Source organism: Chelonia mydas, chromosome 4, assembly GCF_015237465.2.
Source record: "Chelonia mydas isolate rCheMyd1 chromosome 4, rCheMyd1.pri.v2, whole genome shotgun sequence".
NCBI classification, from domain to species: domain Eukaryota; kingdom Metazoa; phylum Chordata; order Testudines; family Cheloniidae; genus Chelonia; species Chelonia mydas.
The window spans coordinates 74,846,828-74,868,859 of record NC_057852.1 but is presented as its reverse complement, the minus strand read 5'-3'; the positions used below and the strand labels follow the sequence as shown (position 1 = coordinate 74,868,859).

Here is a 22,032-nt window from a genome sequence, read left to right as displayed (position 1 = left end):
CCTCTGCCTAGGAGCTGAGGGACATGTCGTCGCTTCCAGGGAGCCTCCCGAGGTAAGTGCTGCCCAGAGCCCGCTTCCTGCACCCTCTCCCGCATTCCAACCCTCTGCCCCAGCCCGGAGCCCCCTCCCACACCCAAACTCCCTCCTGGAGCCCGCACCCCCTCCAGCACTGCCACCTTGCCCCAGCTCTGAGCCCTCTCCCCCACCCTGCACCCCAACTCCCTGCCCAGTCCTGAGACTCCTCCTGCAGCCCGCACCCCAACCCCTTGCTCCAGCCCGGAGCCCCCTCCAGCACCCAAACTTCCTCCCAGAGCCCACAGACCACACCTCCCTTGTATCCCCAACCCTCTGCCTCAGCCCAGAGCCCCCTCCCACAGTTCAAACCCCTCGGCTCTATCCCCCCATCCCGGAGCCCCCTCCAGCACCCCAAAACCCTCATCCCCAGACCTGCCCCAGAGACTGCACCCCAACCTCCTGCCCCAGCCTGGAGCCCCCTCCTGCACCCTAAACCCCTAATTTCTGGCCTCAACCCAGATGACGGTGGGATGGACAAGGCAGGGGTGGGGCCTCAGAGAAGGGGTGGGGCCTTGGGACAGGAGTGGGGCAGTGATGTTCGTTTAGTGCAATTAGAAAGTTGGCAACCCTAAGTGCATGTCCTCACCAGGAGCGTTTGCTGAGAGCTTTCAGTGCCTGGCAGCCAGGCTCCCAGCTGGCAGCTCCATGAGGAGCCGAGAGCCCGGGTGCTCAGAACCAGGCAGGTGGGAGCTCTGTGCCAAGATGAGAGCCAAGGCTCTCAGCGCCAGGCAGGGCGCAGAGCTGACAGGCGATGTAAATGGTGCTGTGTCTATACAGACACTGTGTCACCCTAACTACATTGACCTAGGTGCTACACCTCTCGTGGAGGTGGAGTTATTAGGTTGGTGTAGTGGGGGAATTACAGCGGTGGGAGCAATATAGTGTCGACACTTACAGAGTTAGGTTGACGTAAGCTGCCTTACATTGACCTAACTCCGTAGTGTAGACCTGGCCTTATATGGACAATTAAAATCAATGTATGCAGCAGCTCCTATGGGAGCACATGAAAAACCCCATTATTTCAAATGGTTTACTTGCATGCTTAAGTGCTTTGCTGGATCTGGGTGTAAGGGAGACAGTTTCTGAGAGACCACCTTGATAAAACATTGGTAGCACGTTACTGTGAAGATGAGATTTTTAAACAGTTGTTGCATATATTTAGAAGCCTTGTGATTGAGGCCCATATGTCCAGGATTTACTGTACAGTTGAAAGGATTTCTGATTTTACCCCTTTTAATATGAATATGATACTTAAAGAAAGAATATCACTTTTCTGACAGCAGAACATTTTTATTTATAGGAATTTTCAGTTTGTCCTGAGAAGCTACTGCTACCTTATTTAGCCACTTTTAGCATCCGACATCCATGTAAATAATCTAGTGCTAAATAAGATTTTTTAAAATTAAACTATATCAAACACTCACAGATTTGTCTTGTCTTTTCCGATTCTTACTCATTTGATTCAGTACTGGGAGAGAACAGTAAATGCAATCTGTATGGTACTAGGAATTTAGGAATGATATTTTCAAATAAGCCATCATATACCATATATGTTTACATGTGTAACAGTCAAAGAAAAGCTTTTTTTTTTCTCTGAAAACCCTGCTCCTTGCAGGTTACGATTTTTAATGTAAAATGCATAGTTATTTAGTTTCTTGTTTTACTACAATTTGGAAGTAATTCACTAATTCATTGACAGATTTGATCACTGGGTTATTTCTATAACATACAACCCAGCCTGACAGCATTTGCGTCAAACTGTGATGCATTCATGTATTGGGATTTTAATTTTCTCCCATATAATAAAAAGTTTAAATGTATGCCAGTTGTCCAAACTTTAAATCTCATGTATTACTATATGCTTAAAAGAAAATTTCAGAAATTTTCTAAATTACAGAACCCACACCCTTGCTTTACCAACAATGACAAAGGCCTGTTAAAATAAAACATTCCAGTTATATATTGGAAAAACCCACTTGTTCTACAGAAACAACCATGTATTTGTCATTATGAAAGCAAGAGAGAAAAAAAATTCTTTACCATTGATTTCACTAGGAAAAGCTCACGTTGTGTGTTTATTTAAATATATGATGTAGTTTTTACAAAATCTATTTTTGCTAATTTTCTAGGCAGATGGGGTGTCAGAAATTTTTATAAAATATTTATAATCAGCATTTTAATTTTTGGGCTTTCATGAAATTCTTCCCTCTAAGCAGCAGACTGAGGCCCTAGTCACTTTGTCCTCATCCAGTATCACAAAGGGGCCCTAAACTAACTGATCTGAACACTTGAGCTTTCTCCTATGTTTCGACTAGAGAGATCTTTGGCTTCTATGTTATCCCTTTCCTGGACAGTCTTGTAGTTAAGGTACTTGGAGATCTAAGTTTAATTTCTAGACTTCCTTCCCATAGACTTCCTTTGTTGCCCTGGAAATATCACTTACTTTCTTTGTGCCTTGGTTATCCATATGCAAAGTAGAAATAACAATACTTTCCTACCTCACCAGGATGTTGTGAGGATAAAATCACTAATATACCTAGGCTTAGTGTAATGCCATTGAGGTCACCCCAGCACAGCACGAGTGGTCAGGCATGGCACTGCAGGTGAGCAACTGGCTCAGTTTCCCCTCACCCATGGTATAAATGAGTCCAAGCAAGCTTTTCTACTATTAAAGAGCGCCCTCTTTGGAATGTCTCATTTATTTGTCAGAAAAGTATAATATGAAAACAAATAAAATCTTCAGTAAGCCACTCCATCGCAAATTCTCTGCCCTGGGTTAATCAATCTTAGGACTTGCCCTGAAGCACTGTCAGGCTGAATTCCCTGCCTGGAGCTTGGGCCTCTGTGGGGCATTTGGTTGTATGCCACTCTTCCCTTGACAGTGCATTCCTCTTTGCTCTGCCAGTCCGTCATACATCCCCAGGAGGTCCCATGCTCAGTTCTCCTGAGCTGCTCTGGTCCCTTGCCTGGGAACGCTTTCTCTCTGGGCCCATTCCTTCTCCCTATGAGCCTCTCTTCTCCAGGGAGACACCAATGGGAGTAACTTCCTCTCTCTCCTCAGGAGCTTCCTCTGTTCTGGGGCTTCCTGACTGAAGGTGCTCCTTACTGCATGAACTATCGCTCAGCTATAGGTGGATCTGAATTGGCTCATTCTCCTTAGCAGAGCCTGCCACAGGTAGACTGGGTGCTTGATTCCCTCAGGGGTCAGCCCACAAGATACTCAGACACAATGGTCACGAAGGCCATATAAATACCTAGATAAATAACTTTGGGAAAAGAGGGCATAGCCGGTACACCCTATGTCCAATAGATCCCCAAAAGCCTGAAGGCTGTCTGTCATGTACTAGCCACGTGGGCCAGTGCCCAGTGACCCCAGGATCAGGGGATCTCACTCCTTGGCTAGGCACAATGCTGGTGGTATGTAAATTCAATGCGTCATTGCTATTAAGAAGGAAGAATGATCTTTTGGGAGTTGAGAAATCTAGGTTCCATTCCCAACTGTGCCTCAAATTTTCTGTGTGACCACAGGCAAGACTCAGTGTCTCCTTGCCTCAGTTTTTCTACTAAAATTGGGTTAATACTTACCTTGCATGGATGCTATGAGGCATAATTCTTGAATATCTATAAAGCACTCAGATTTTTGCAAGAAGTATACCATAAATGTTCAAAGTATTTTAAATTATATGTGCATTGATCTTAATAGCTTGTCTAAAGGACTCTGTTTAGAAAGCTCACTTTATTTCAATGTCATTTGTTCATTTGGAGTTAGAATAAGGCAACAATTAGCATGCTAGAAACTTACTTTTTTCCAGCATGTACCAAGGCACAAAACTTTACAGAATTCATCCTTTGTTATTTTTATTAAAAACAGTAAAAAATCCCATTTTCCTATAAAGTTATACCCAAACAAAATTTCAGTTTTTAAACACTTGTTGAAGCTTGTCTTAAATACTTCTTTCAAACTGGAATGCTTTCCCAACTGAAATGGATGGGAAATAATTTCTTTACAACTTCACAGCTGTTGACAGGAACACAGCTGCATCCATAAAATAAACATATGAGTTTTCTGCTTCCATGGAAATGTTTCAACTGGCACTGGCATTTCTTTTTCATAACAATCTATAAAAAAAAAAAAAGCTTGAAAAAGCTTGATATAAGAAGCCTTCATTTTTTTCTAATAGTTTCACGTTTGGGTTAAGAAAATGAAATGAAGCCAACATTTTGAGAGGAATATGAGCCAGGGAATTATATCATGTTTACAAGTTAGATAAGGAAAATCAATACTGTCAAAATTCCACACCTGTGAATAACATCCTCTAGTCAATTTCCATACTCACATGTTTCAGTCTCTGCCCCTTTCCCTAGATTCTTTTGCTCTGATGGTTACAGCATCACTGTCATAGACAACCTTGCCATAAAAATAATTAGTTAATTGCTTGTCCATCACAACAGCTGAACATATAGTACTCATAAATGGATTTTTAATTAAATGCTTTTGTTAAAGGATTTGAAAGATGTTTAAGGTTCTTTTATATGGCACTCTTCAGAGTAGTATATAAGCACCTCACAAACATTAATGAATTAATCTTCACAACTGCCCTATGAGAAAGGGAAATATTATTCCTGTTTTAAAGATAGAGAAACTGAGAAGGGACTTGCACAAGATCACACAAGAAGTGTGTGCAGAGTTGGAAATGAAACCCAGGTGGCCTGGGTCCCAGTGATTAACCACAAGTTCATCTCTCCTCTGTACACGTATCACCTGTGTGCTTTTCTTTTATGTTTCCAACTGAAAACTTTAGACTACTAGTCATTTCCCCTTTTTTTAATTTTATTTTTGAAAAGAGTTTGATGCCAGTCTCGAAAGATCCATTTCAGAACTTCAATATGGCTGTTGCCCATAAGCAAAACAGTTATATGCTAACCCATTTGGTCTTGTGTCAAGTTTCGTCAAGGATACTGTGTGAGATGAACTCTGTATCCTGTAAAGCAATAAGGAGAATATTTGCACCTCTTTGTGTGTTATATTCTTATGTCCTCCAGAGGATCTAAAATATGTGGATAAAGTTGGTAGAAAATAATGACAGTCATATCAATTAACTAATCAATTATCTATGGGAAAGGAGATATCCCTCTCAGCAACCCCGCTTTTTGAGCCATCCTGCCTCCCTTCCCACATAATTTCTTCCTGCTCCTTTGCCCAAATTCTTTGGGAGAGAGAGCAGGTGCTTCTCTGACTTCCCCTAAGTCAACTCCTCTGAAGCAGCAGCAGCTGCCTGCCATGTTCTATCTGTAGACAGTGTCTGTGGACTTCATTACCGCTGCTACTGCTAGCCACACCCTCTGCTGCTGATGACATAGATAACATAGCAGAGGGTTAGAACATCTATGGAAAACAAGCTAACCTGAATTCCTTCCAAGCTGACAAATCTACTTGCTCAACCACCCTGAGAAGCTAGCCAACCTCATTCTCAGCTGACAAATGCACTCAATCCTTCCCCAAAAGCTATAAGACAGGACTTCCTTCCTAACCAACAGCCCCCCTCAACAACAGCGTCAAAGCCCAGATGACAAATTCACCTGCAGGTCCCCTCTTCCTCCCAAAAGCACCTGTCAAAAGTGATTGTGAAAGCGAGAAAAGCCCCAAAGTCATGAAATATGGGGAAATTATTGACTTTCTCTTTCTCGTGTATCATTCAGTTAGTTGTTGAAGAATATTGACAATTTAACAAGAAACTTTATGAATATTAAAATTAAATTTATAATGCACCCACCCTCCATCAAGTGTAGGGCTTTGTTCTGGCTTTTATAGTCAAAGCCCTTGTCTGTGGGATGTGGAGGTATGTCCTTCTTTGTGTGCGGTCCCTTAGGCATTCTGGCTCATTCAGTCAGAGCACCTTTAGGGGAAAACACCCGTGCAGAGGCTGCAACATCTTTGAGAGAATGAAGCACCTACACTCCTCTGCACTACCTTTGTTCTGCTGGCTAGCATGGGAGGAATAGTCCCTCTCACTTCCAGTTCCTTTGGGGTCCTTGTGTACTAAGAATGCGAGACTCAAGATTGCACATACTTCTAGTGCAAATGTGCAAGGTCCCTTGGGTAGACCCATTAAGGGATTTAGGCATTTACTCACTTCAGGGACCTAATTCAAAAATGTAGGTCCTCAAAATCTCTGCTTGGCTGGTGCATAAATTCTCCAAGTGCCTATGTTTCTCTAAGTACAATCCCTTAGATGCCTAAATATCTACTCGTGGACATGCGTGAAGCTGCCTGAGTCCTGGTGCCTGATCTCTAACCCAGGGCTAACACCTGGTTGGATCCACAAACTAAACATTCCCCCTGTACCTTGCCAGTGGGATGGGTGTGCTCAGAGGCCACCTGCTGGATTGGGCCTCATACAAAATAATGATAGTGCTGCCCCTTTTTACCGAATAGTCCAGTGGTTAGAGCAGTCACCCAGGATGATATGGGAGACGTGCACTCAAATCCCTCCTCTGCTTGATGAGGAGCAGGGCGTTAAACCTTGGTATCTCCCCTCCTTAGTGAGTGCCCTAACCACCAGACTATAGTCACTCTTATTCCATGCTCTCTGGGCCAATGACTATTTAAATATTTTATACAAAACAGAACAACTTCATCGGGGGGGGGGGGGGGGAAGAGAAAGAGAGACACCTACCACAGAATGTTCTATAATCCCATGATTAGGACATTCTCCTAGGAGGTGGAAGACCTGAGTTCAAATCCCCGCTCCTCATCAGGCAAAAGAGAGATTTGAACCCACACCTCCCATATTGTAGGTCAGGGCTGTAACCACAGGGCTATGGGCGGGGAGGCTTACCCCCACCTTGGTCTTTTGTGAAAAGGGCTGATCTGGCTTAGGCACCTTAGACCAGGAGAAGGTTCACAGCTTTGAATCCCAAACAGAGGGAGGCATCTCTAGTACATGCGTAACTCCTTTTGGGAGGTAGGACTTTGGCTCCCCCCCTTTGCATTTCCTATTAGGGTTGCCAATTTTGGTTGGATGTATTCATCACATGACATAATTTTTAATTAAATGTTAATCTTTAATTCTGGGAGTCCTGAACGGTTAGCAATCCAATTTCCTGTTGGGTGACTGAGGCAGCCAGGGCAGTGCTAGGGGGAGGCTTGCGGGGGCCACCCCAAAATTTTCCTTAGCTCTCCCATAGCAGCCGCTGCTCACTAGCAGCCCAGCTCTGAAGGCAGTGCCACCACCAGCAACAGTGTAGGAGTAAGCCTGGGTGGGGGCTGGGTGCCCAAATCAGGCGGAAGGTCCGGGGCTCCGCACAGCGGTCCAAACTGACCCACTCCTCAGTCCCCTTTGTGGATCTATCCCTTGTGCCCTCTGCCATGTCTAGCCCTTACTCTCTTGTACCAGCTACCTTTAATCTAGCCCTTAATTTTTATTTTTTTTAGAAGTTCTGTTTGAGGTGAATATAGGGAAAAGAGGCAAAAATTAAATTTGATTTCTAAACTCAATTTAATTTCAAGACAGATAAGAACAGCTCATTGAGTGGTGGGACAGTTGCATATACTTTAATTTGCACATATCTTATGTTTCTACATTTGATATAGAACTCTGATGTGCTAACTTGCTTATTTTTATTTCTGTGAATTTATGTGTGAAATGGGTATAATTCCAACATCTCAGCAGTGTTTTGAGGCTTAATTGATTAATATTTGTAAAGTACCTTGAGAATCACAAATAAAAGACAGAATATTAATGCAAAGTAGTAGTGTTATTTTAAAAGTGTTGATGAATGGGCTAGTCTGTACATTAATAAAACAAGACCGTGAGAAAAGTTGGGGTTTTTTAAACAGCATGTCAACATATTACTACTGTAATAAGATCACTACTTTGGTTAATCCACACTGTTATTTTATCAGGGATCAGTTGCGTCCTTTTCCTTGTCCATGCAGATTTGTTTCCAGCATTACAAGCCAGTACGCATAAAGAAGTCTTTATCCAAGTTTGTTGTCCTTGTTACTATTTATCCTGTTGTCAAAAACTAGTGACTCAGGACTCCTTGAAATGATTACAACCTTACTTTCATATCTGGATACAACCTGCAAAGTAATCAATTACATCGTTTCTGCTTCCATATGAAAGTATTTGTTTATTCAGGAAGTGTTTTCTAGTTTATGGCTGTACAATACTGTGCTCTACATACACAATTAGTGTTGCATTTGTTGGATAATTCCCAAGTTCTAAGTAAATTCTTTACCAACTGCAGAGCTGTAGGTGACAGAAGCCAGTCACAAAGCAGTATTTATTACTGGGGGGGTGTGGGTTCACTGTTTAAGGCTGTCATTTATCAGAACCATAATTCTTTTATTAACATACTCATAATTTTTTTCTAATTTGAGCTGCTTAGTATGCAAACCTCATATTAAAGCATGAACTGTGTTGTGTTTTAAGAATCAGTTGCTTTTCTGGTCTAATAATAAAAAAAAACACCACCTTTCCATTTAAATCATGTAAATAGTTAAGGTTCATGCTGTAGCTAAGCTGATTCTTTCTCCATTTTAAAAATAGAAAATGCTAGAGCTTTCCTTCCCTTCCCCCACTGTGCACTCACTGTGGATTTCAGTGCTGTAGCCTTCTACAGTAAGTACAACAAGATCCTCTGTGAAAATCTGAAGGGGGAAAAAAAGTACCTACAAATCCATCCGTGGATGTTCCTCTGACTAGAGCATCTGCACTAATGATACACAGACTTTGCAGGAGAAAAAAATAACAAATTATGATCACAAGTACTGCTATTCAGAGGAGCTGCACTAACCAGAATCTCCTAAAAAGAAGCCTAGAAAGTATAGGGGAGTGTCCTGCAAAACGAAAAGCTTGCTGGGGTATTCTGACCAGCCAAGGTTAGTATAGCAGCCATTTCACAAGCTGACAGTGCATTAGAATATACCAAGTTGACCCAGTTTTGCAGTGTACTAACTTTAAACTGAATTTTTTGTAATGTAATCAGATTTGTAATGTAAAGGCATGCTTATATTAATTACTAGTAGTGTATTACACTTGCATGAGTTTCTACAAAGATAATGCAGTTATAATTTTTGATTGTACATTTTGTAATGTTGTAAACTCATCCACTATACGTTTTCTTGTTTATATGCCTTAGTTGTGGCGCAAGTGTTCAAGGCTTAATGCAAATTGTTGCGGGGAAGCAAAAGTCAATGTAACTAAATACTGAGGGCTCACTGTTTACAAGAGATCAGATAATGGAAAGGGATAAGTAACTACATGTAAAGAGAGGCTTGGAGTAACTAAAAGATAGGAAACTTTGAAGATTAAAGATACCGAAGAGAGTATGTTAATTTTAGGAATTTGCCACAGATTGTCTGTTCAAATGTAACAAGATGCTGAATACTAAAATTAAAAGAAAAATTTTGAAAAGAAAAAAATAGAATGCAGAGGCACTTAAAATTACCTGGACATACATTGGGACATTTTGAGAAAGGATATTTTAATCAATAAGCTTGAGGGCATGATGGGAATATTATCCAACTGCTTTGTTACATGATAGTTAAAGCAGAAATTAGAAAAATAAAACACTTATCAGAGAGAGCCTGGACTAACATATATGATTGGAGGCATAAACATGGTAGAGTATTTTTTAAAAATAGTAATAATACTCTAATTAGGATCAAAGTGAGGGGAAAAAGGAGACTAAGGACATCAAAGTTTAGCAGCGTTGATTTTAGAAAAAAAAAATCAGCAAGTGTTTGATAGAACAAAATATGTTAAAAAACAGAGAAAAAAGACACAAAGGGAAAATGGAAAGTATTGACAGTTAATTTACACCTTGAAGGGGATGTCAACTACATTTGGCATTATATATATATATATATATATATATAAAACACAGTTGTGAAGTGGAGCAAAAGGTAAGAAGAATACTTTAAATAGTGTTATGGTGATAACTTTCACTACTGTCAATATTGAGAATTAAGATATATTCAAGAATACAAGTAGCAGCTACTATACTTTCCCTAAATACTAAAGAAAGCTTTCTAATTTATTTAAGGGCAACAGTATACTAATAAATAAATAAAATAAATAATAATTATTAATAATAAGCATTTACTAATAATATACCCATTGGTGGTACATATGTAGAAACCTGGAAAAGGGAATTCAATGCTCCTGATAGATATTTTGGACTAAGGTATATAAACACTGTCAGGGCAGTTCAGGGCAAATGTACCTGTATTCCCCCTCTGTGGTTCAACAAGGGCACCCACTCTAGTCTCCTCAGCCATCACCTCTCTGGAGTAGAGTCAGAGATCTGCGTCTCTCTGCCTCCTGACCAGAGTGTTTTCAGGTTGCACTGGCCTCTGACTATATCATGACATCCTCCAGCAAGGCACACTGCCTGCATCTGCATTATGCTTTCTCTTCAGAAACTAATAATGTATAATTCCCAACAGTTATAAGTTACCACACAGTCTTCCTAAGTGAACACTTTTATTCTTAAAGGTAAAAGAATTAGACAGAAAACAGTAAAAACAATAAAAGAACCTACTCATATGTGAATAACCTAACCAGAGACCAGCCCCTAACTCCAAGAAGGGCTCTGGTTGGTGATTAGGGATTTTTCCTGTGGTCCCCAGTTCATAACAGCTTTCTCTCAGGACTAGCTCCCCCATGAGTTACTGTATTCCTCCTTTATCAGGTTTGCGCCTTTGAAGAGATCATGAATAGGTAATCAGCCAGACCATTAGGTTTCTCTTCAAGGAGCAGTTTCAAAAGGATGGCTCCGGAAGTGAGTAATTTCCATTCCCTTCTTCCGAAGTATTTCTTAGGAACCCCACTCAACTGAAAGTTCCGTCTTCTCTGCTCCACTATTTTAAAGAGTCCTTTGAAGCACATAATACTTCCTAGTGTTTACATTTGTCCTGTCTCTCCCTTAAAAGAAGTTACATACCATCGTAAGAACATAACATAAGAACAGCCATACTGGGTCAGACCAAAGGTCTAGCTCAGTATCTTGTCTCTCGACAGTGGCCTATGCCAGGTGCCCCAGACCTAATGAACAGAACAAGAAATCATCAAGTGATTCATTCCCTGTCTCCCAATCTCAGTTTCTGGCAAACAGAGATTAGGGACACCATCTCTGCCCCATCCTGGCTAATAGCCATTGATGGTACTATCCTCCATTAATTTATCATCTAGTTCTTTTTGGCCTTCACAACATCCTCTGGCAAAGAGTTCCACAGGTTGACTGTGCGTTGTGTGAAGAAATACTTCTTTTGTTTGTTTTAAACCTGCTGCCTATTAATTTCATTTGGTGACCCCTAGTTCTTGTGTTATGAGAAAATGTAAAAAACCACACTTCCTTTTTTACTTTCTCCACACCAGTCATGATTTTATAGATCTTTTTCATATCCCCACTTAGTTGTCTGTTTTCAAAGCTGAAAAGTCCCAGTTTTATTAATCTCTCTTCATACAGAAGCCGTTCCATACCCCTAATAATTTTTGTTGCCCTTTTCTGAACCCTTTCCGATTCCAATGTATCTTTTTTCAGATGGGGCGATCACATCTGCACGCAGTATTCAAGATGTGGGCATACCATGGATTTTCATAGAGGCAATATGATATTTTCTGTTTATTATCTATCCCTTTCTTAATGATTCCCAACATTCTGTTCACTTTTTTGACTGCCACTGCACACTGAGTGGATGTTTTCAGAGAACTATCCACAATGACTCCAACATCTTTTTCTTGAGTGGTAACAGCTAATTCAGACCCCTTCATTTTATACGTATAGTTGGGATTATGTTTTCCAATGTGTATTACTTTGCATTTACATTGAATTTATCTACATTGAATTTCATCTGCCATTTTGTTGCCCAATCACCCAGTTTTGAGAGATCCTTTTGTAGCTCTTCACAGTCTGCCTGGGACTTAACTATCTTGAGTAGTTCTGTATCATCTGCAAATTTTGCCACCTGTTTACCCCTTTTTCCAGATCATTGATGAATATATTGAATAGGACTGGTCCCAGTGCAGATCCCTGGGGGACACCACTATTTACCTCTCTCCATTCTGAAAACTGACCATTTATTCCTACCTTTTGTTTCATATCTTTTAACCAGTTACCAATCCATGAGAGGATCTTCCTCTTATCGCATGACAGCTTACTTTGCTTAAGAGCCTTTGGTGAGGGACCTTGTCAAAGGCTTTCGGAAAATCTAAGTACACTATATCCACTGGATCCCCCTTGTCTATATGCTTGTTGACCCCCTCAAAGAATTCTAGTAGATTGGTGAGGCATGACTTCCCTTTACAAAAACCAAGTTGACTCTTCCCCAACAAATTACCTTCATCTATGTGTCTGACAGTTGTGTTCTTTATAATAGTTTCAACCACTTTGCCCGATACTGAAGTCAGGCTTACCGGACTGTAATTGCCAGGATCACTTCTGGAACCCTTTTTAAAAATTGGCGTCACATTACCTATCCTCCAGTCATTTGGTACAGAAGCGGATTTAAATGATAGGTTACAGACTACAGTTAATTGTTCTGCAATTTCACATTTGAGTTTCTTCAGAAGTCTTGGGTGAATGCCATCTGATCCTGGTGACTTATTACTGTTTAGTTTATCAATTTGTTCCAAAACCTCCTCTAATGACACCTCAATCTGGGACAGTTCCTCAGATTTGCCACCTAAAAAGAATGTCTCAGGTTTGGGAATCTCCCTCACATCCTCAGTCATGAAGACCAATGCTAAGAATTCATTTAGTTTCTCCGCAATGGCCTTATCGTCCTTGAGTGTTCCTTTAGCATCTTGATCGTCCAGTGGCCTCACTCATTGTTTAGCAGGCTTCCTGCTTCTGATGTACTTAAAAAATTTTTTTGCTATTACTTTTTGAATCTTTGGCTCGCTGTTCTTCAAATTCTTTCTTGGCCTTCCTAATTATATTTTTACACTTCATTTGCCAGAGTTTATGCTCCTCTCTATTTTCCACATTAGGATTTAACTTCCACTTTTTAAAGGATGTCTTTCTGTGTCTCATTGCTTCTTTTACTTTGTTGTTTAGCCACGGTGGCACTTTCTGGGTTCTCTTACTATGTTTTTTTATTTGGGGTATACATTTAAATATTTAAATGTATGTGTCTTAAATTTAAATTTAAATGTGTCTTTAAAAAGTTTCCATGCAGCTTGCAGGGATTTCACTTTTGATGCAGTACCTTTTAATTTCTGTTTAAAAGTAACCCCATTTTTATGTAGTTCCCCTTTCTGAAATTAATTGCTACAGTGTTGGGCTGCTGTGGTATTTTCCCCACCATATGGATGTTAAATTTAATTATATTATAGTCACTATTACCAAGCGGTCCAGTTATATCACCTCTTGGTACAGTTTGGTTAATTTAAGATTTTTACTTCATTTGATTCTCTGTTTTTTTTCACATATAGTGCCACTCCCCCACCAGCACGACCTGTTCTGTCCTTCTAATATATTTTGTACCCTGGTATTACTGTGTCCCATTGATTATCCTCATTGCACCAAGTTTCTGTGATGCCTACTATATCAATATTCTCATTTAATACGAGGAATTCTACTTCATCCATCTTATTATTTAGACTTCTAGCATTGGTATATAAGCACTTTAAAAACTTGTCACTTTTTAGCTATCTGCCATTACATAGCATTGAATTATCCCATGATAATATTTAAACACTTGCATTTTAATACAATGATGTCCTAAGAGTTTTATGATGCTGACAGACCAGGTCAGGCCAGAGCCATAGGCCAATTCACTTGTGTGTGAATATCAAAGAAGTTAAATGTATTCGTATATGTTCAGGCGAATTCACTTGTGTGTTAACAGAGATCAAAGGAGATGTTAATTGTATTGTTTTTACTTATCTATTCCTATTATAATGGCAGACATTTACATTATGTATATCCCTGTGACTAAATAACTCATTGAATGCAAATAAAGAAGAGTGCTAAATTCAAAGCAATTGGCCATTGTGTTGGTACAGACACTTGTCAGATTGTTGTCTATGAAAAGAAGCTACAAGTACTGATTCAAAGAGAGATCATTTATCTCTGGACTGTTTGGATTCTAATGGGTAGAATAACTGAACAAGAAAACTGAGATCCCCAGTTATTCTTGGTAGCCCTGAGAAGGCTTTTGGGAAACTTGCAAATTACTACATCTCTGCTATCATTTTGGACTTACAAACTTTGACTCACCTGTTATTATATTTTACCTTCTTTAATCTCTCAATAACTCTCATTCTTTTTTCTTAGCTAATAAACTTATACTATAAATTTACCATAGAATTGGCTGCCAGCATTGACACTGGTGTAAGATCTGGAGTATCAGTTGATCGGGGTAAGTGACTGGTGTCTTGAGACTGGGAGAAACCTGATCTGCGTGATTTTTTGGTTTATGTGACCATTATCACTAAGTTCAGTTTGTCTGGGTGGCATGATACGCTGGAAAGGCTATGGGGACTGTCTGTGACTCCATGGTAAGACTGGTATAGGGATCCAGGTGTTCACATTTGTTACTGGCTTGGTGAAATCTAATATTAGAATTTACCATCAGTTTGGGGTGGCTGCTCTTGTTTTCTGACAGTCTGCCCTGAGATAGGCACTCACAGTTATGAGCCACTCCAGACAGCGTGACATCTTTGGATATTATGGGGAGAGCACCATAGAAACACCAGGGGGAAAATAAATATTTCTGTATTCAGTGAAGGTGTGTATTAAATAAAACCTGGGCCACACACGGAATGTGGAGGATTGAAAAAAACAACTACCTATTCACTGAATGAAGCAGGGTTCTTGTGGAAAAAATAGTACAGTATGTGATGATGCAATTAAAGACTGTATCTCAATGCATATGCACAGTAGAACCGCATTAAGAAATGCACTGGCATTTTCTAACTTTTGGTTGTTAGCATTGTCCTAACAGTTTGGATCCAAAAGCGGAAGGATTCTTTTCTCTTGTTCAGTTTGGATAGGCGTGGTGTCTTGCAAAAACAGTAGTTCTAGGGAGATTTCATACTAAAATAGCAAAAGTCTTACAAGAATAACTAATCTCATGAGAATTCCACCATTCTAGATTATCTGATCTTGTGAGATTTACACCATTCAGTGCCAACATCTTGTAAGAACAGCACAGTCAGATCCATACTTGAAACAGCCCTAATTTGGTTTTCATCCTGAACCCCAAACATTAGCTCAAACTAATTGAGAGCAAAACACTACTTCTTTGGCCCATCTTTAGATAAGGATTGTGAAGGAATCCTTAGTGTTTGGGTGCTGGGTGGTCTTGGTGGCCTGTGATATACAGGAGGTCAGACCAGATGATCTGCTGGTCCCTTCTGGCCTTAAACACTATGGCTATGGCTAAGACGGACTACTTTTTAGATTGTAAGCTCTCTGGAGCAGAGATTGCTGTTTACTATATTTGTACTGAACCTAGCACAGTGGGGCTGCGATCTGATCCTTTAGTAATGACATCACTACAAATTATAATAATGGTAAAGCAAAGTGTTTTACTTGGAAGATGTCCCTGTGACTTTCCTTTGAACCTCTGTTTCCCCCTGTACTTTCTCAAGCCATTCTGCCCTTCCCTCAACAAATCCCCTGATTGCCCCACAATGCTCAGCTAATGGAGTCCAGCAGACATGAGCCCCAAAGACATTTCATATCTTATGAGCTCTGATCACAGACAGCAAACTTTGAAATCAACCAAATCAAAACCCTGTACACAAACATCCCTTAAGCTTGGGGAAGTTCAGACACAGACTTTGCTACTTCAACCCATCTCTGTGATGGAATATTGCATTCTCCAGGTTAGGTGTGGCCTTTGAGGAATGGGCAAGAAGCAGAGAAAGTTGCAGGCTGTCTATCCAGTCTTAATCTCTTAAGGGCAAAACACAGAAACATGGTTTGGTTTGGATGAGGAAATTTTATCTGGAGTGTGTGGATAGGCTACATCAGGATTAAGAGTAATCCATTGTATTGCCAGTACTGGGAAGGACCAGCAGGTACTGGTGGGGAAGAAAGGATAGTCTTGGTGGTTTAGGCACAGAGTTGGAGGTCAGGAGATCTATATTCTATTTTTGGCTTTGACACAGTCGTCTGGTTTGATTTTGGACAAACTGGTTAATCTCTTTTTGCCTATCTCTTTAACTGTTGTTTAAAAATGTGTATAATAATGCAGATTATTGTGAGTTTTGCGGTCCATGCTTGTAAATGACTGAGATACTCTAATAGATGGCACTAAGGGCCAAATCATGTCCTGGGATTGCTGCCGCCTTATGTCCTATCTGGGCTGCTCACACCACAGGGGGGAGCAAAGCCTCAGTGATGAGACTACTCCCCCTCCCATTCATGTGGGCAGGCAGACATGGGGAGTGGAAAGAACCTTGCTGCCTCTTACCCAGGGATTGTGGTAAATTCATGATCTAGCCCAATGGTTTTCAACCTATGGGCCACGAATGGCTCTATCTAAGGGGTCTGCAAAGGTTGTCATTACCATAGAACAGTGGTTTTCAACCTGTGATCCGTGGAACCCTGGGGTTCCGCAGACTATGTCTAAGATTTCCAAAGGGGTCTGCACTTCCATTTGAATTTTTTAGGGGTCCACAAATGAAAAAAGGTTTAAAACCACGTGACTAGCCCTACCATGCAAATATTTTTATGAGGAATCCAACAAATATTTTGAAGAAAAACATAGGTGGTGACTTTCCTGGTCTCATGCTAAAATTTTGCCATGTGCATTAAAGCAGCATCCTGTTTAACATGAGAACCCTGCATACAGGAACCCCATAAGCCAAATATGAAAGTTTTAGATATCACATTTTAATAAACCATAAAACAGAATAATAGAATATATTTAACTGCAATGACTGAAAGTGAGAGCCTAACACAAAGCCTGTTGAAGTCAACTGAAAGGCTTCCATTGATTTCAGTGGGCTTTGGATCAGGCCTTACATTAGAATAAGTTGTGATGATTTATTTCACAGTGCTTCTGCCATTAGCTTTTGAATGGCTCCAGAACTGCCACTTTTTTCATAAAACCAAATCCCATTTTTCCTCCAGCTACCTTTTGTTCACTAACATTTTAGACCAAGATTGCTTGCTACAGCAGAATCCACTGAAAAAATACATTTGTTTCTCCTTAAATTCATTATTAGATTATAAATGCTCCTTGGCAAAAATGTGTCTTCTGGTGTGTCTGGACAGTGCCTCGCACACTGTAGGTACCACCTGATTGCTGATAATCATAATGATAATTTTTGAAAAATGCCACACTGGGTAACCTGAATATTTTTCAAGCTTTGGTATGTGAAAAAGAAAAGGTTCAAATCAGTTTCCTTAAAAAGTCAACCTGCTTTGTTCATTCAAAGTTGGAAAAAGAATACTAAATGTAGCTCTACATTCAATTTAACAACCTAATAATTAAGAACCTCTACCAGTCAGTAGTGAGCTGCAAGAAGATAGCCAGAAAGAGGGGCATGAGGGGGGTGGGGAGGAGAGACAAAATCCTGTTTTTCTTACTGTTAAGAACAACATTTGCTTATGCTAGCTCACAAACTAGCAGCAATTTTCTTATTTGCTTTTAAAAGTATTAATTCAATATAACTAAGTAGCCTGTGTGATCACTGCCTTTATCTTCACTCACTAGGCTATATATTTATAATGATTTGAGTGGATATCTGTAAAATAATTTATTATTCGTAAGTTCATCTCATTCCACAAGGTAAAAGATGGGTAATTAAGGCTTGATCCTACAGTCCTTATTCAGGCAAAGTTTCCACTGATTTCATTCGGAGTTTCACTGGTGTAGAGGTTGCAGGATCAGGGCCAATAGAAAGAATTAATATTCCCAATATGTTAAAAATTTTATATAGTTATCTTAAATGGCAGTTGCTGCTTTTTAGTAAGAAAAAAAGTTGGTGGCCGCATAAGCTGATGCCTTCAGAACTGTGTTTACGCCATAGGTTTTAGAGGTGAAAGTTCATATTACAAGGAGCTGCTGATCTCCTTGCAAACATGGTTGACGTGTATTAAGAATAGGCCCCAGCTAGGGGGGACGGATTTTTATTTTCACACTGAAAGAAATGAGTAGAATTTATAATTGCAACTGGCTGGAAGTGCCATGGGGAGATGGAGATTTAGGTACTGTATGAAATTTTTAAATAATTCTTTGTTCTTGTCTGTTAATAATATGAATTCTTTTTTACTCTATTTCTCTCTCATGTTTACAGAACACTGTAGGCTGCTGTTCCCTGTAAATTATATACCAGATGGCTTGGAACTAGTGCTGTTTCTAAATATAGAGAGAGGTAGCTTGTGTTTAGCATCAAAAAAAGACCACAACAGTAGAGACCTGATAGATGAACAGGTTTTGAATAGGATCTATTTGCTAATATTGCTCTCAGACAGCATTATGAATTAGTACATTTATTCGTGTTCTTAACACTTTCGAGATAACAGAAATTGCAAAACTGGAAATCAGCAGAAAGCAATGAGTTAAATAAGTTAGAATGTTGCTTTTTAAAGACATCTTTTGATATTTTATTTGGAAGGCCCAATTTTATGAGGCTGATTCTGTCCCCATTGTACTTAAAGACAAAACTCCTATTGACTTCAATGGAAGCAGAAGCAAATTCTTGAAAAGTGGAAGAATTTTTCTAAACTTAATTTGCATAGAATATTTCTGCAGTAATTTTAATATCTGTACACTGTTTATAATGCAAGCAATCACATAACTAAGCACTCTATATTTAATGGGTTTAGCAGAAGCCATCAGCTGCTGGATTTCACTGTTCTTGTGGGCAGCAACTGAGGGAAGGTCTAGGTGCAAAATAGAACTTGGAATGCAATCTAGTATCATTTGATTCTCACATGTCACTGAAGTAATGACCTTAGCAGGCATTCTGCTGAGCAATCCAAGAGGGCACATGTGAAGGAGGGAGGTGAGGGAAACAAAGATGGGGTAAACATGGATTGCAGAAAGAGATTCTGCCTGCATATCCATATTCTGCTTTTTGTCCAGCTGTAAATATAAAATATCCATAGCACCAGCAGTCAGTCTGAAATCTCTTAGAAGATTTTTAATCTGTTTCTATGTTTTGGGCAACGTACAGTTTTGACTGATTTTTTTCTACAGTACTGCAGTACTTCTTACTTCATTCTTTCATCTTATATTGGCAATGGAATAGGCCACCCAAAGAGAGTAGAGAATTTTCTTAAATGGAAATATAAGCTCAGACTTTTGAAAGCAGTCTCTAAATGTGGGCTTCTGATTTTTCTTGCACAATCATTTGCAGCCACAAGAAGAGAACTTTTACTTACTACCTCATTTGTGGGTGTAACCGTTGTTTGAGATCTTGACTTACTTTAGTGTTAGTTATTTATTCTACAAAAGATAAATATTGGCCAAAGATTTTCAAAAGTGATGGTAATTTTGTGTACCCTGTTTTAAATACCTTACAAGAGCTTGAGTTTGAGGGGGTGAACAGTGAGCACTTTCTGAAAATCAGAACTCTTCAAGATGTCTCCAGTTGGTTACTGAAAAGTTAAAGCACCTAAAATCACTAGTCATCTTTTTTAACTCTTGGCTATTGTCACTAAAAATAAGAATTGAAAAATGTGTTTAACCTTAAATTAAATTATATAGAGAGAGGATATGTATCACCAATTATAGCAAATCATCCAAAATGAATAACAGAGTATGGCTGTCTTAATAGGAAAATAGGAACTGCCATAGTGGCTCAGACCTGTGGTCCATCTGATCCAACATCCTGTCTCAGGCAGTGGCTAGCACCACATACTCCAAAAGAAGGTGCAAGAAGCTTCATAGTATGTTGATGTTGGATAGGGGAGTCCCTAATTCCTGTGAATTCAAGATAGGTTTAAGACCTGAAGCATGAGGTTTTATATCACTTGTAAAACTTTGTTTTTTAGTATTTATTAATATAACTCAATATGCTTGCTATCCATTTAAAAATTCAATTTCTTTTTGAATCTTGCTGAATTCTTGGTCTCAGTGATATCATTCGGCAGAGAGTTCCACAGTCTAATCATGTGTTGGATGAAAAAATATTTCCTTTTATCAGTTGTGAATTATCCACCCTTCAGTTTCATTGGATGTTCCCTTGCTCTCATGTTATGAGAGGAAAACAGAAACTCCAGATCTGCCTTCTCTATACCACTCATTTCATATGATTCTGTCATGTCCCCTCTTATTCACCTTCTTTCTAAAATAAGCAATCTCAGTCTTTTCAATCTCTTTTCATAGGAGCTTTTTCAGGGCTGTAATCATTCTCATCGCACATCACTAAACTCCCTCTAAGCTGCAATATCCTTTTGAGATGAGGTATTTCCAAGTATTGCACACCACTGATTTATATAATAGCATTATATTTTTCATATTATTCTCCATTCCCATTCCTGATGTATCCTCATACTTTGTTGGCTTTTCCCCCCACTACAACTGCACATATGTCTACACTATGGACCTTACAGCAACATAGCTGTACTGCTGCAGTTGTGCTGCTGTAAGGTCTCCTGTATAGCCACTCCATGACAGTGGGAGAGAGCTCTCCCACCGGCATAATTAAACCACTCCCAACGAGCAGCGGTAGCTATGTCAGCATCTTCCACTGACACAGCACTGTCCAAACTCATGTCGGTCGGGGTCGGTGTCACATCCCTGACTGACGAAAGTTTTGCCAACAAAAGTGCTAGTGTAGACAAAGCCCGGTCTTAATTGAGCAGTCCACACCAATACCCAAGTGTTTTCCTGAGTTGATACAGTTAACTTAGAACCCAGTAAGATATATCAGCAGCTTGTATTTTTTCCTCTAATGGGTATTACTTTGCATATTATCAACATTCAATTTTATATGTTATCATGTTGCCAATTCACTAAGCTTGGGTAAAGCCCTCTGAAATTTCTCAAAGTCCTTTCTGGACTTGACTTTGTTAAAGCTTGATCTACACTAGAAAATTAGTTCAGTTTAACTACATCCATCAGAAGTCTGAAAAATCCACACCTCTGAGCGGTGTAGTTAAGTCCCTGTGTAGACAGTGATAGGTCAACAGAAGAATTTGTTTGTTGACCTAGCTATTGAATCTCAGGGAGGTGGATTACCCATGCTGACAGAAGAATCCCTTGTGTTAGCATAGGTAGTGTCTACAATGAAGCGGTACAGTGGCACAGCTGTGCTACTGTAGCGTTTTAAGTGTAGACAAGTCCAAAGTAATTTTGTTAATGCAAATTTTTCCAGATCTCTGCTCATGCCTTTTTACAGATCATTAATGTATATATTAAACACCAATCCTAGAACAGAATCTTGAGACACCCCTGCTGTTAACCTTTTGCCATGTTGAAAGTTGACAATTTATTTCTACTTTTTTTTCCCTCTCTCTTAGCCAGTTCTTGATCCACGGTAATGCATTTCCCCATGACTACACTGTTTCTTAGTAGCCTCCTGTGAGGGACCTTGTCAAAGGTCATTTGAAAGCCTAAATACATTATGTCAACCGCTTCACTTTTATCCACTATGTTATTGACACATTCAAAGAATCCTAACAGACTGGTAAGGCAACATATTCCTTTGCAACTGTTAAGTAGTTACATAAAAAGTAAAAATGGGCAGATAATTTGTAGAAGCTTCCAATTTTAAGACAGACAACATTAACTATTCAGCTTGATGAAAAATATGTCTGGAATATATCTGATGCTGTACAATAATATTACAAAACCTTGTGTCTAAAACTTCTTGTTCTCCTTTCCCATACAATTAATTCCAATAACAAGTTTACCACTCAGAAACAAGATGATCAGAGGAAAAAGTGTTTTGGAGGAGAGGCTGTAAACTTTCTATGGTTTCAACACAGTATAACAACAACAACCAAACAAATCAATAGCATAGTACAACAGGTTGTACT

At 39.6% G+C, this 22,032-nt stretch overlaps 1 protein-coding gene across 3 annotated transcripts in view; it reads left to right on the top strand.

Moving 5' to 3' along the window:
• The window catches only part of ASB5 (ankyrin repeat and SOCS box containing 5), a 57,607-nt gene that overhangs the window by 15,045 nt on the left and 20,530 nt on the right, over positions 1-22,032 (top strand). The window contains exon 1 of one of the 3 annotated variants that reach the window (XM_037897565.2): positions 8,667-8,962. The exons of 1 other annotated variant lie outside the window; for it this stretch is intronic. In XM_037897565.2, coding sequence (XP_037753493.1) covers positions 8,839-8,962 — 124 coding nt within the window. In that variant the 5' untranslated portion in view covers positions 8,667-8,838. Of the gene's footprint in view, positions 1-8,666; positions 8,963-18,103; positions 18,253-22,032 lie in introns of those variants that run through there. One more of the 3 variants, XM_037897566.2, reaches the window with a different exon arrangement.